Source organism: Tauraco erythrolophus, chromosome 11 (assembly GCF_009769465.1).
Source record: "Tauraco erythrolophus isolate bTauEry1 chromosome 11, bTauEry1.pri, whole genome shotgun sequence".
NCBI lineage: Eukaryota > Metazoa > Chordata > Aves > Musophagiformes > Musophagidae > Tauraco > Tauraco erythrolophus.
The window spans coordinates 1,244,223-1,256,890 of record NC_141475.1 but is presented as its reverse complement, the minus strand read 5'-3'; the positions used below and the strand labels follow the sequence as shown (position 1 = coordinate 1,256,890).

The 12,668-nt window shown below is 51.7% G+C and overlaps 1 protein-coding gene across 1 annotated transcript; it reads right to left on the bottom strand.

The window, feature by feature from the left end:
• Nucleotides 1-2,120: 2,120 nt before the first annotated feature.
• Nucleotides 2,121-11,103, bottom strand: D2HGDH (D-2-hydroxyglutarate dehydrogenase). The gene is made up of 8 exons (XM_009986839.2): nucleotides 11,046-11,103; nucleotides 9,267-9,407; nucleotides 8,402-8,595; nucleotides 7,165-7,333; nucleotides 6,131-6,274; nucleotides 5,586-5,728; nucleotides 4,598-4,763; nucleotides 2,121-2,712 (listed from the first exon to the last, which is right to left on the bottom strand). The coding sequence occupies exons 2-8, from the start codon at nucleotides 9,298-9,300 to the stop codon at nucleotides 2,453-2,455; spliced, it is 1,110 nt and encodes a 369-aa protein (XP_009985141.2). The 5' UTR covers nucleotides 9,301-9,407; nucleotides 11,046-11,103; the 3' UTR covers nucleotides 2,121-2,452.
• Between the last annotated feature and the right edge of the window lie 1,565 nt (nucleotides 11,104-12,668).

Here is a 12,668-nt window from a genome sequence, read left to right as displayed (position 1 = left end):
ATGTCCAGTCTGAACCTTCTGGGTGCTGCTTTGAACCATTCCCACACGTCCTGTCCCTGGATCCCAGGGTGAAGAGATCAGCACCTCCCTCTCCACGTCCCCTCCTCGGGAAGCTGCAGAGAGCGATGAGGTCACCCCTCAGCCTCCTTTTCTCCAAACCAGACAAACCCAAAGGCCTTAGGCACTCCTCCCAGGACATGCCTTCCAGCCCTGTCCCCAGCCGTGCTGCTCTCCTTGGGATGTACGCAAGGACCTTCACATCCCTCTTAAACTGTGGGGCCCAGCTCTATCCACAGCACTCGAGATGAGGCTGCACCAGTACCAGACACAGTGGGACAATCCCCGCCCCTCACCGGCTGGTTCTGCGGTGTCGGATGCCCCCCAGGATGCGGTTTGCCCTCTTGGCTGCCAGGGCACACTGCAGGCTCCTACTGAGCCTGCTGTTGTCCAGCACCCCCAGGTCCCTTCCTGCAGGGCTGCTCTCCAGCCGCTCCTCTCCCAGCTTATACTTGTGCCTGGTGTTACTCCCTCCCAGGTGCAGAACCCGGCACTTGGACTTGTGAAATTCCGTGCCGTTGATGATTGCCTGATGCTCCAATCTATCTAGATCCCTCTGCAAGGCCTCTTGTTCCTCCAGAGAGTCAACAGCACCTCCCAGTTTGGTGTCGTCAGCAAACTGGCTGACAGTGCATCCAACTCCTGCATCCAGATCACTGCTAACAATATTGAGCAGACCTGGCCCCGGACTGAGCCCTGAGGAGCACTGCTGGTGTCTGCTCACCAGCCAGGTGTACCCCCATCACTACAACCCTCTGAGCTCTGCCCTTCAGCCAGTTCTTCACCCAGCGCACCGTGAACCCGCTCATCCCACAGTTGGGACAACTGGTCCAGTAGGAAGCTGTGAGGGACAGTAGCAAAGCCTTTACTAAAACTTTTACTACAGAAACCCTCAAACTGAGGAAACAGTGCCTGGGATTTGTGGAGGATCAAGCAGGATCCTGAGTCAAAAGGATCATTCCACAAGAATCAGTGACTCCTAAGAGGTATAAAAGACATGTCCAAACATCCCTTATCCTCCTCCAAGCGTCCCCGGCCAGGAGATACGGACATGCAGCACGGGTGACACATGCTTGGGAGAGGGCACACAAACGTGGTGTGAGAATGAAGCCTGCTTTGGAAATGAGACCACCCTCCCCTTCCACTAGGGCTTGCGCTGACTCCCAACACTTTCCTACACCACCACTTTTTCTCTCGCTCTTCTGCCTACTTTTTTAATGCAACTGGGGACCTCCCTGAATGCCAGACAGGCTGATTTTGTTTTCCTGACTATTGCCAGATGTTCCAAGCTGCTTTAAGGCAACAGCTGCCTGAACTGTTCTGTGGCCTCACCAACTCGAGCAGGGCACTGGACGTGAGCACCAGTCTGCCCACTGGCCGTGGAGCCTCAGAACCACCTGCACCAGGGTAAGGGGGCACCTCGAGAAAACAAATCAGTACTGGTTTGCACAGAACTCTCTTCTGCCTTAATGCAACACACACACAGTGCAGAGAAAACTCTCGGTGATTTTATCTCTGCCCAGTCTAACCTAGTTTGCTGGTTGGGAGGGATGCAGATCTTACCCATCTCTGGAAATCATTAGGACAATGGCTCTTGCCCTTGGCAAAAGCAAACCAGGACTTGCTGTCACAGACAGACTGGACAACAAGGAAGTAGGAAGCAACAGCGTGCCTAAAGCCTGACCCTGCCAGACAGACATCCTGGGATCCCCCTCTCTCAGCCTGGCTGCTGGCATTTCCTCTCCAATTGATACCCCCCAGAAGTTAGGTGTCCAGGCACCACCCTCTCTTCTCCGGCCAGTCCTTCCAGGACTGCAAACCTGCCCCTGTGTGCTGTATGTGGGACAACACTGATGCCTACCGGGGACAGCATCACTGAAGAGGCCATAACCTGATGGCTTTGTGGGCTTTTGGGCAAGTATATTAGATCAAAACAAGCGAGGAAGAGCCATGTTTTCACTTGGAGATGGCAGTATAGCATCCACAGGTTCTTCTCCTGTGCCTCTGATGCTTCACTTGCAGTCTCCAAGTGAGAAAACACCTCTTCTGGCTGGTGTCACTCCCCTTACACATCAGAGCAAACTAAGGGTGAAGAGAGCTGGAATATCCACACACATGGATATTCCACATCTGCATGCCTGGTTCCAGCATTCAGATTAAATAGGAAACCCACTCGCTCAAAACCAGTAACGTGCTCTTCTTCAGAAAGGGCAGGGAGCCCTGAAAAGAGGAACCATGTTCCTTTACTTGTTCCATCACACTAAAGAAATAAGACCAGGAGCATTCCACGTGCTTGCTTGATCCAGCAGTTTGTTTATGGCTCAAGTGCAGCTCCCGAGCCAGAGACGCCGTCCTCGCGCGATGGTATCTGCTCGCTTCCCAGGGCGCGCTGCTCTCAGGAGCTGGAGGGAAGTGTCTTGTAGGGATTGAGGATCCCTTTGGGGTCTAGCATGGCTTTGAAACGCTGCATTAGAAAGACTGCCTCCTTGGGTTTGCTGTACTGAATGAACTGCTTCTTCTTGAAGCCCAGGCCGTGCTCTGCACTGATGCTGCCGTTGTATCTTGTGGTCCTCTCGTAGACAAACGGCTCGATGGCATCCAGCAGGGAATGGCTATAGGACTCCGCCGTGATGTTCAAGTGCAAGTTTCCATCTCCTGCAAGAAAGCATTGCAGAGGTGGGGCTGCAAGAAACACCCAGTGGCCTTACAATAGAGACTCATTACTGTCTCCTCCACCTACGCAAACAACGGTGCCTTTGTTAGTCTCCAAAGCGTGCAAAAAAGGCCAAGCTCACTGTCCTTCTCCAAACACCAGGCCCCTCCATGCACAAATAATTCACACAGGATCTTTGTTTTTGCGTGCTTTCAGTATGAGCAAGTGGTCTGAGTTAAGCTGCTGTCAAATTTCCACTCTTGTGGTTTGAAAATCCAAACGACTGCGCTGCATTAATTACTGTCCCACTACCAAGACGGCCCGCCAAAGACTTCCCCAACGGTATTTCATAATGATTGTTAGATTTTAATATGGCCCTTCATCACTTTCCCTCCCTCTGTTAGTTTGGACAATGTTCTGAACGCACTCGGGCACCGTGTCAACAGAAACAAAGCGAGCAGAACATTTTCTCCACTTGCGTGTAACGGTGTTTGGGTAAACACACAGTTGCTGGGAATTCAGAAGACAGAACACACAAAGACAAATGCAACTTCTTCTCAGGGGGATTGGACTAGATGATCCTTTGTGGTCCCTTCCAATCCCTGACATTCTGTGATTCTCTCTCTGGAACCTCTTCCTGCATCCCAGCAAATCCCCACAGTACACAGCTTAATCCTCAACACCAACAGCTACCAGAGGCAGCCTTTGTTATGCTGACTGGTCTTTCCACGTCTTTCAAATCATCTCTAGTCAAGTGTGCTGAAGTGTTCTGGTTTTGTTTTTTTTTTTAACAGAGCAAGTCTGCTAAGTGTGCTGGTTTGGGCTGGGGTGGAGTTAATTTTCTTCACAGTAGCTATTATAGGGCTGTGTTTTGGATTTGTGCTGAAAAGAGTGTTGATATTGCAGAGATGTTTTCGTGACTGCTGAGCAGTGCTTATGTACAGTCAAGGCCTCTTCTGCTTCTCACTCCACCCCACCAGTGAGCAGGCTGGGGAGGCACAAGGAGTTGGGAGGGGACACAGCCAGGACAGTTGACGCCAACTGACCAAAGGGATACTCCAGACCACATGATGTCACGCTCAGCATGCCAAGCTGGAGGAAGAAGAAGCAAGGGGGAGACGTTCAGAGTTAAGGCATTTGTCTCCCCCAGTCACCATTACCGGTGGTGGAGCCCTGCTTTCCTGGAGATGGCTGAACACCTGCCTGCCCACGGGAAGGACTGAAGGAATTCCTTGTTTCGCTTCGCTTGTGTGCGTGCCTTTTGCTTATTAAACTGTCTTTCTCTCAACCCACGAGTTTGCTCACTTTTACTCTTCCGATTCTCTCCCCCGTGCCACCGGAGGGGAGTGAGCCAACGGCCGTGTGGTGCCTAGTCACCAGCTGGGGTTAAACCACCACGCAGAGCTACCAGCCTAACTGTATGGAAAATCAGATGAGTTCCAAAGCATTCTGACCAACGTAGTGACCTTTCCATGCATAACTGTTATCCCTGTCTTGCAGAGGGTTAATAGCTCAGACATAACTGATTTCCAATATAACTGATCACTTTGGACAAGAAAGTGTTTCTCTACCAATTGTGTCTACGTCCATGAGTCAAACTGATGGTCCAGTTAAATAACCTACATGCCTAAATAGAAAGTGGAGAGCAAGAAGATACGAATGACCAGTTCCACGGGTGGCTGGCTAGCAACCTGCCAGTGATCTATGGAACACAGTCTGAAAGCAATGAAATTCAAACATGCAGATCCTTACACATCCTCCTCTTCTGACAGCTCTCGGCCATTTAGTCTACTCCTCTTGCTGGCCTAAAACCAACCTTTTAAAACTACTAGGAAGTGTCGTGAGCACGAAAGAGCAATCACCTCCTTTCCCAGCACCTACACTTACCCAAGTGGCCGTAGCCCACCACGTTTTTGACGCTCTGGCCCAGCCGAGCCCTCATGTCAGTCACGAGATCATACAGCTTTCCCACGGGGAGAGAGATGTCGTATTTGTAGACATAGCCATCGTGAGCGAGGGCCTCTGCGATCCTCTCCCGCAGGCTCCACAGCGTCTGAGGAACCAAAGATCAAAGAAATCCAAATAAACCAAGTACCTCCTGGGTTCCAGGCTTTGTGGCACGGAGGGAAAAAGAGCCTTGATTCTTCACCTATAACATCAACTTCTGATTTCCCTCGATATCCTCTGCCTCTTGGAAGCTAGTAATGATGCTTTCTCAGCAGCACCCTATAGTAAAGTGATACACCGACTCTTCAAGCTTGACGGTACCCCAGGCAGCAAGAACATGGACATGGGCATTCTCTCCAAAGCTGTTCTGCATTTCCCAAGCAGTGGGGATGTGCCTCCTCTACTAAACTGCAAGGGCCAGTTTGGCAACTGGGACTGGAAGAAACACGGTCCAGTGTAAGAGAGCCATGTTCACCGGGCAGACACAAATCACTGTGCTCCTCACTGCGACACCATGTGTCTGTCCTGTTCCCCAGGACCACAGTTTCTGGCTCTGACACACTGTCACGCTGCCCTACAGGACTTTGCTCGCTCCTGGTCCCACTGACAACTCAGCTTCTGGTCTCCACAGTTTTCAGGCAGTTTGGGTTCTACGCCAGCAACTACTGAAAGATGTAATTCATTATTCTGATCGTTTTAGAAGAGAAAACATCAGCTGAAACCTCAAATACTCGAGTCTTCTGGGAAGAGTCAGCAGTGATAAGTATTCTGCCTCAGCGTTCTTACTCAATATGCCAAGTAAGTTACCAGATCACGCGGGGACGTTTACATCAAACATCAAACAGTCTGAACGTTTCCTGATCAGAACTACAAATCCAATCAGAGAATCACACCAAAGACATCTACCCAAAAGGAAGTGATTACTTGCCTTGATTTTCTTGTCGTCTGTGGCCACAGTTCCGTCAGTGACCAAACCAGAAGTCATGGCTTGTTCTAGGAAGTTGTTCAATTTTTCTTCATCGTGGGTCCAGTTGGAGCCGGAAGTTTCAATTAAAACATAAAAAGGGCTGTCTGAAAGTGAGGGAGAATGGAATAAGCAGATGCTCTGGGGTAAAAGCACAGGAATCAAGTGCAGGTTCTGAAGCTCTTCCCAAGTTTGGTACATCTCACAAGGTTGCCCTTGTCTGGTGCCAGATGGAAGGCAGCTCAAGTGGCAATCTTTTCTCTGTAGGACACTTCACTTACATGCTTAACCTTTACCTAGACACCGCTTTTCAGAAAACTAGCAAGTAAAAAGTCTTATCTTTAAAGATTTCCACCAAATTTGTTTGGAATTGAACACTGGGTATAAAAATTATGAGAGATGCCCACATGCTCATTGACATATATGTGTGTGTACATAAATACAAAAATAAAACTATGCTAAGCCAAGCAGTTCGATGCCTCTTTCCACAGCACAAATGACACTGGTACCTGTCACTGGGCTGGACAGCTTGAGATGTCCCTGAACCAGTTCCATGCACTTCTCATCCATGAACTCATAGGCAGACAGGATCTCTCCCAGCATGGCTCTGCAGGTTGTAAATGTTTCCAGGACCTTAGCGAAACTCTGACACCCTTCAGAGAGAACACAGAGGGGAATCAAGACCTAAAAACAGCCCTCCAAAACCTTGTAAAAAAAGTTTTAAAAAGTCTAGCAGGCTTCAAGTCATCTTTCCCATCTCTAGAAAATCTAAACTGCTACCCTGCATGAGTGTGGATCAGCAGTTCCTGTAATGGTTTGAGCTGGGAAAGGTTTCAGAGCAGAACAGCAGGAGGATACAGCAATTAGTCTTTGCTGTGGCCAAAGACCTCTTGAACACTCTTAAGACAGTTCATATCAAAACATCTGCTCCACCCTCAGCTCTCAGCACAGGCAAGAAGGCAACCCAAGAGAAATTTAAAGGCCACTGTGAGAGTTTGGGCAAATTCTGGAGTCCACTGGCACATATTCCACAGGTCTGTCAGCACTTGGAGTCTACTCATCCTCTCCTAGGAGTTTAGCTCTCTGCTCTCAAGGTCACTTCTGATACAAGCAAGCTGTCTGAGAAGCCCCTGCTGGCCCTGGAAGACTTGACTTCCCAGCCTTGCCTTGCCACTACGGACCCCCCTGGGGACCGGTGGGTTGCAGCTGCCTCTGCCTACTGCCACCAGGCCTGCCCTGCTCGCCTCGCTCGGTGCTGCCAGACCGGGCCCTCCTCAGTGAGGGCACCATCCTGCCCGCCTCTCCACCCTGCTGAGCTCCTGACGCGGCAGAGCAACCCGCCCTTGCAGGTGCTGTGCACATCCACACCACAGACACAAAACATGTGCACACGTATTTTGACCTACAGCACCACACTGTTTCTCAGAAATAAGCTGCTGCTGGTCGTGTAGCTCAGCAGGCTCATCAGTGCTCCTTTCTCTCCATGCCTGCTCCCTTCCCGGCCTCTGAATTCGGGTGTGCAATTAGTAGTATCAGCCCCTACCTAGGAATGCCAGATTCACAGCCTTGGGTTTCTGAGGACACAGTATGGAGACAGCAGTGATAACTCCCAGGGTTCCCTCGGATCCGATGAAAAGCTGCTTCAAATCGTAGCCAGTGTTATCTTTGCGCAGAGACGACAGGCAGTCCAGAGCCGAGCCGTCAGCCAGCACCTGTGGGAATACGGAGGCCCAGTCAAAGCACCTACGTAGGAATCTGCTGTCACAAGCTGATGAAAAGCTGCCACCAGCCTTGAGCAGTGGACGCCAGCTGCAACGCCACAGCCTCATCACTGTTCCCCCATTCCCAGCTCTTCCTCCCCTCTAGATCCTACCTGAGTCTTCCCACAAACTTTTCTGCTTCTTTTTTATTTACAGTGCTGTTTGCACGTGTTCTGGCAGGACAAGTAATAAAAGAAGATCGAGTTTGCTCTGCTTTTACCAGTGGTGGAGAAGGTCAGCCCTTCTTTGAATAGCTCCCACTATTCACCAGAAACAAGGAACACTGTTTGAAACAGTGAACAAAGTGAACCAGGATGAAGTAAGCCCTCCACCGCTTGAGCCTTAAATCAAGGCTGAATGTCACCAGGACATGTTATTAAAGGCTGTTTTGCCACCAGAGGGACTAACCTGAGAGACAAAAGCTCTCCTTTCTGGGCCACCACAATAAAACCAAAGCAGCCTTTTGTTTTACCTACCCAATTTATTTCCTGGTAGCTCTCTGCTCCCAAGCCCCAAATTTTTTGCCTTTACACACAGAGGCACAGGCCAGTAGGACAGATGCAGGCTGAGGAGCAGGAGAGGCTCTAGGAGAAAGCCAGCAGCCAGACAAACCCAAACTGGGTGGCTCTGTTAAAAGCTGAGTGAGCAGCCACTAGAAGACAGTGCCGCAGGATGGACTTAGCAGAGTGTTCCAGACACCCACAGAGGAACCAACCTCACATGGGTAACTCGGGGTCACCAAATCTCTCCCTACCTCCTTCTGCAGATCACAAAACCACCTAATATCACTGCCATCAGTAAGGACAGAGGTGGAAGCTGGAAAGTGCGGGAGCAGTAACACAGCACACGCACGAAGACGCTTGTTGACCCTTCTCAAAAGAGCCATACAAGGACAAGTTAGAGTGGAAGCCTGGAGAGGAACTCGTCTGCACAACGGATCGCTACGGGCTAGAACAGCAGGAAACAGGGTAAGGAGTCGAGGTTCAAACACAGCAGGGAGCTGCCAGGTACTCGCCTTACCACTTCCAGTCCCAGCACTGTCCCTCGGAGAGAGCCGTATCTCAAGAGCCGTAAGCCCCCGGCGTTTGTGGCCACGTTACCGCCGATGTGGCAGCTCCCTTTCGCTCCCAGGTCAAGCGGCATGATGAACCCCTGCTCCTCCAAGTACTCGTTGAGCTTCTCCAAGACACAGCCAGCCTGGCACATCAGGATTCCTGAAACATAAGGGTCCTGCTACCAGCCCATGCCCAAGAAGAAGGTGCCTCCTAAAGAAGTGGGATAAGTACAAGCAGATGCAACCACCTCTTCCTCCCAAACCTTCTGGGATTCAATGGAAACACACGAGCAGTCTGTGTATGCTCCAGGGTATTGTCCTACCCCTCCTCAAGCCAAAGGGAGCTTTGCCATCTGGTCATCCACCACTCCGGACTGGCAAAACACAATGACATTAAGTATATCTCTGTCTGTTGTTCTCCCTCTCTCTCCAAAACCTGAAATACTCGAACCAGCCTGCTTCCTAAGTCTCCAAATCCAAACAACCTGTACGTTTTCCCCATCCCTCTCTTCCCTCTGCTAGCACAGCCGCCATGCACCTCCTTCAACGCTGTCACTCTGCTCCACCTGCTGGTTTCCTCACTCAGATTTGTAAACAGGTAATGGGATGTCCATGTTTTTATTCTCTCTTTCTGCCACCAGATGTATTTTGCCATCTGCTACTCTTGTAACCTAAGGATTATATTTGCAGCCCGGATGAAACAAATCTCTGATGCCCCTTACGATGCTGCTGGGCTGAACTTTGCTGGTCCTGCTGTTAACAGCTCTCAGGAAAATGGCTGCTTTAGGGCCTGGGGCTCATTCCTCTGCCTCACGTCTCTACGATATTTACCAGACACCTTGTCGAAGCTGATGATCCGGCTCATGAGAACAGTGGAGAGAATGATCTCATCGAAGACAGGAACGCTGCCCCCCAACAAGGCCGGTGTTACCCCCCTGCGGGTTCACTGCCAGGTTCCTCTCATAGCAGTACCTGGAAGGAAAAAGGTTTCTTAAGTTTTATGCATCTTAAGGCCATAATCCAGTCTATCAGAAGAGTTTCAACCCCTCAAGCAATTCCTGCCCTGCAGGCAGCGAAGCCTGAGCACCTCAGTCACGCCACCTTCCAGCCTGCCGTCTCCCTGCGAAGCACCACCCATCGCATCCTCTCCAAACCCACAGCAGCTCTTGCACAACGGATGGCACAACGTGGCATCAGCAGTCACTTCGGAAGCCTTTTCTGTGCCCTACAGAGCTCGAACAGAGCTAGGAGCAGGGTCACACAGCTCGTAGCTCTTCAGCCAAACACCCGTCCTGCACACATACGCCCAACCGGAGCCGTGCTCGTGCCCGTGAACCAGGGGAGCGTTCTTACTCCTTCAGTGGCCAAAACATTAGCTCCTCAACCACGTGATTCTGGCCTGACCTTCTTTATCTTTTCAGACACACCTTACAATCACACAATCACAGAATGGTTTGGGTTGGAAGGGACCTCAAAGGTCAACCCCCCTGCCAACACCCTTCACTACACACCGGGTTGCCCAAAGCCTCATCCAACCTGGCCTTGAACACTTCCAGGGATGGGGCAGCCACAGCTTCTCTGGGCAACCTGTGCCAGTGCCTCAGCACCCTCAGAGGGAAGAATTTCTTCCTTAGATCCAATGGAAATCTCCCCTCTTTCAGTCTAAAGCCATTGCACCATGTCCTGTCACTACACACCCTTGTCCAAAGCCCCTCTCCAGCTTTCCTGTAGCCCCTTTAGGCACTGGAAGGCTGCAATAAGATCACCCCGGAGCCTTCTCTTCTCCAGGCTGAACAGCCCCAACTCTCTCAGCCTGTCTCCAGAGCAGAGGTGCTCCAGCCCTCGGATGATCTTGGTGGCCTCCTCTGGACCTGCCCCAGCAGCTCTGTGTCCTTCTGTGTTGGGGACCTTCCCAAACCCTTTAACACAACTGCTCCTCTTGAGTGCTGGTACAGGGTCTAATTTTGACAATTTAGTAGAGCAGGCAAGTCATCAGCACTGAATCCACCCACTTATCTCTCCCCTGCTCCGTGTCTCTCCTCCACACTAAGCACTCTTCAGACCCTTCTACGCAAAGCCATGGACTTTGATTTGAGAAGTCTGCCGCTGCCCGCTCAGCCTTTGCAAGGACATCTGGCCGGGAAAGATGAATTTGTTTTTTGTAAAACAAATGAGAGTTTGGCCTTTGTTTCTACCCAATACTGACAGGACGCCATCACTCTAGAAAAGCTGAGGGCCAGGGAGAGCACTGGGCTTGGGAAATACAAGGCACAAGTGGACATCCCTTTCTGCCTTGAAAAATTTCAGCTCTCTGTGTGAAAACATTCCTAATTAGGAACTTTTATAGGTTTTTTTAGACAAGCAACACTGGCTGCCCATCAGTACATGCATACTCCTGGACTAGCAACAGCATGCAGCACCTCCCGTCCTAGGAGAAGCTAGAACAAAAGGTACCATACAGTCAAGAAGAAAACAGCTTCAGCAACTCCAGTGTTTGAGCAATCAGTGCCTGAACACGCAGATGTTCCTCTCATCTGCCGGACTCTCCCAGAACAAACCTGCCTTTCCTCACCACGAAGCCCAGCTTTCTTTTTTTCAAGCGCACGTTACCTGAGAACTTGAGACACCTCTGCTGTTGTCTGTGGCTTCAACATCAGCTTGCTACAGCCTGCAAGGGAAGGGAGAGACTGTCAAGGCAGCCGGTGGGCTCCACCGAGGCCGGGGAGAAGACGGTGGTGGAGCACGGCCGCTGACGCACCACCGCTCCCTCCGCTGGGAGCCAGAGCCATTTTAGCCACGTTTGACCGGAACGTTCCCAACGGTGGGCTTTCCCCTAAAGCACGGTACGGGCTCGGTCTGCACACGCAGCCGGGCGACGGGAAATGCTTTATGTTCTCATGGAACCTTTGACAAAAATAACCGCAAATTCGCACCGCTTGTTTTGGGAGGCTCAGCCGAAACTTCAGGAACTGTCCAGTGAACCAATTTATTTCAGGAAGAAATCAGTGAGCTAATAAGGTTTAGATTTTTTATTTTTTTTTTTTTTAAGGAAAGCCTGCCAGATTACCAGAAATCGGATCATTCTCAAAGGAATATTTTCCATGAGGAAAACTCGCTTTGCCTGCTCTGTGAAGACATGCTCTGCCACAAACAGAGACGGGATTTCCTGTCGCTCCAGCGCTTCCCTGGAAGCGGAGCGCGGGCTCTTCCAGCCCTGACCAGCGACCCCGCACTCACCTCGGACCGAGTTCAGCCAGTCCACGTTGAAGGGCCCGAGCTCCGCCGGGTCGGTGACGACCCTCCCCGGCATCAGGCGCTCGAAGAACGCCATGTCGCGGCCGGACACGGCGGCGAAGGGCCGCCGCCTCACGCCGTACCGCTCGCCGGTCAGCGGCACCTCCTGCAAGCCGGAGGCGGCGGCGCGGAGCCCGCCGCGGCCCCACGGCCCGGGAGCCGTGCCCGCCAGCCCCGCCGAGAGCAGCGGCTCCACAGGGCGCAGCGCGGCAGGGCGGCCGGCACCCCCATGGCTCCCCGAGACGGGCCAGCTCGCCCCCGCGCCGCCCGGGGCTCGTCTCCGCGGCTGAGGCGCCGGCTGTGTGAGGGGGCGGCACCGGGCACGGGCACGCACCGCCCGCCCGCGGCGGGCACGGCGGAGCGCGGGCGGCAGCGCCCCTGGCGGCGGGAGGCCGCAGCGCCGCCCCCCCCCCCCCCCCCCCCCCCCCCCCCCCCATCCCCGACAGAGGCGCTCCCGCACGTCCGTTCCCAAAAATACTTTTATTTGTAACAACATATCCAGCATCTGTAACAGGACCCAAAAATACAGATTTACGGGTTTAGTCTACTTTTTTCCCTTTTTTATCCTTTTTTCTTTTTTTAATTGTTTTCCTTTTTTTTCCCTTTTTTCCCCCTTTGTCCTTTTCCCCTTTTTTCCTTTTTCCCCTTCCCCCTCCTTTTTTCTCTTCTTTCCCTTTTCCCTTCTTTCTCCCCTTTTTTCTTTTCCCCCTTCCCCTTTCTTTTTTCCCCTTTCCTTCTTTCCCCCCCTTTCGCTTTCCTCCTTTTTTTTTTTCCCTCTTCCTCTTTTTCTTCCCCCCCCTTTTCCCCTTTTCTCCCCTTTCCCTTTTCTTCCCCCCTTTCCCTTTTTTCTTCCCCCCTTTCCCCTTTTTCTTCCCCCCTTTCCCCTTTTTCTTCCCCCTTCTCTTCTCCCCCCTTTTCTATTCCCCCCCTTTCTCTCTT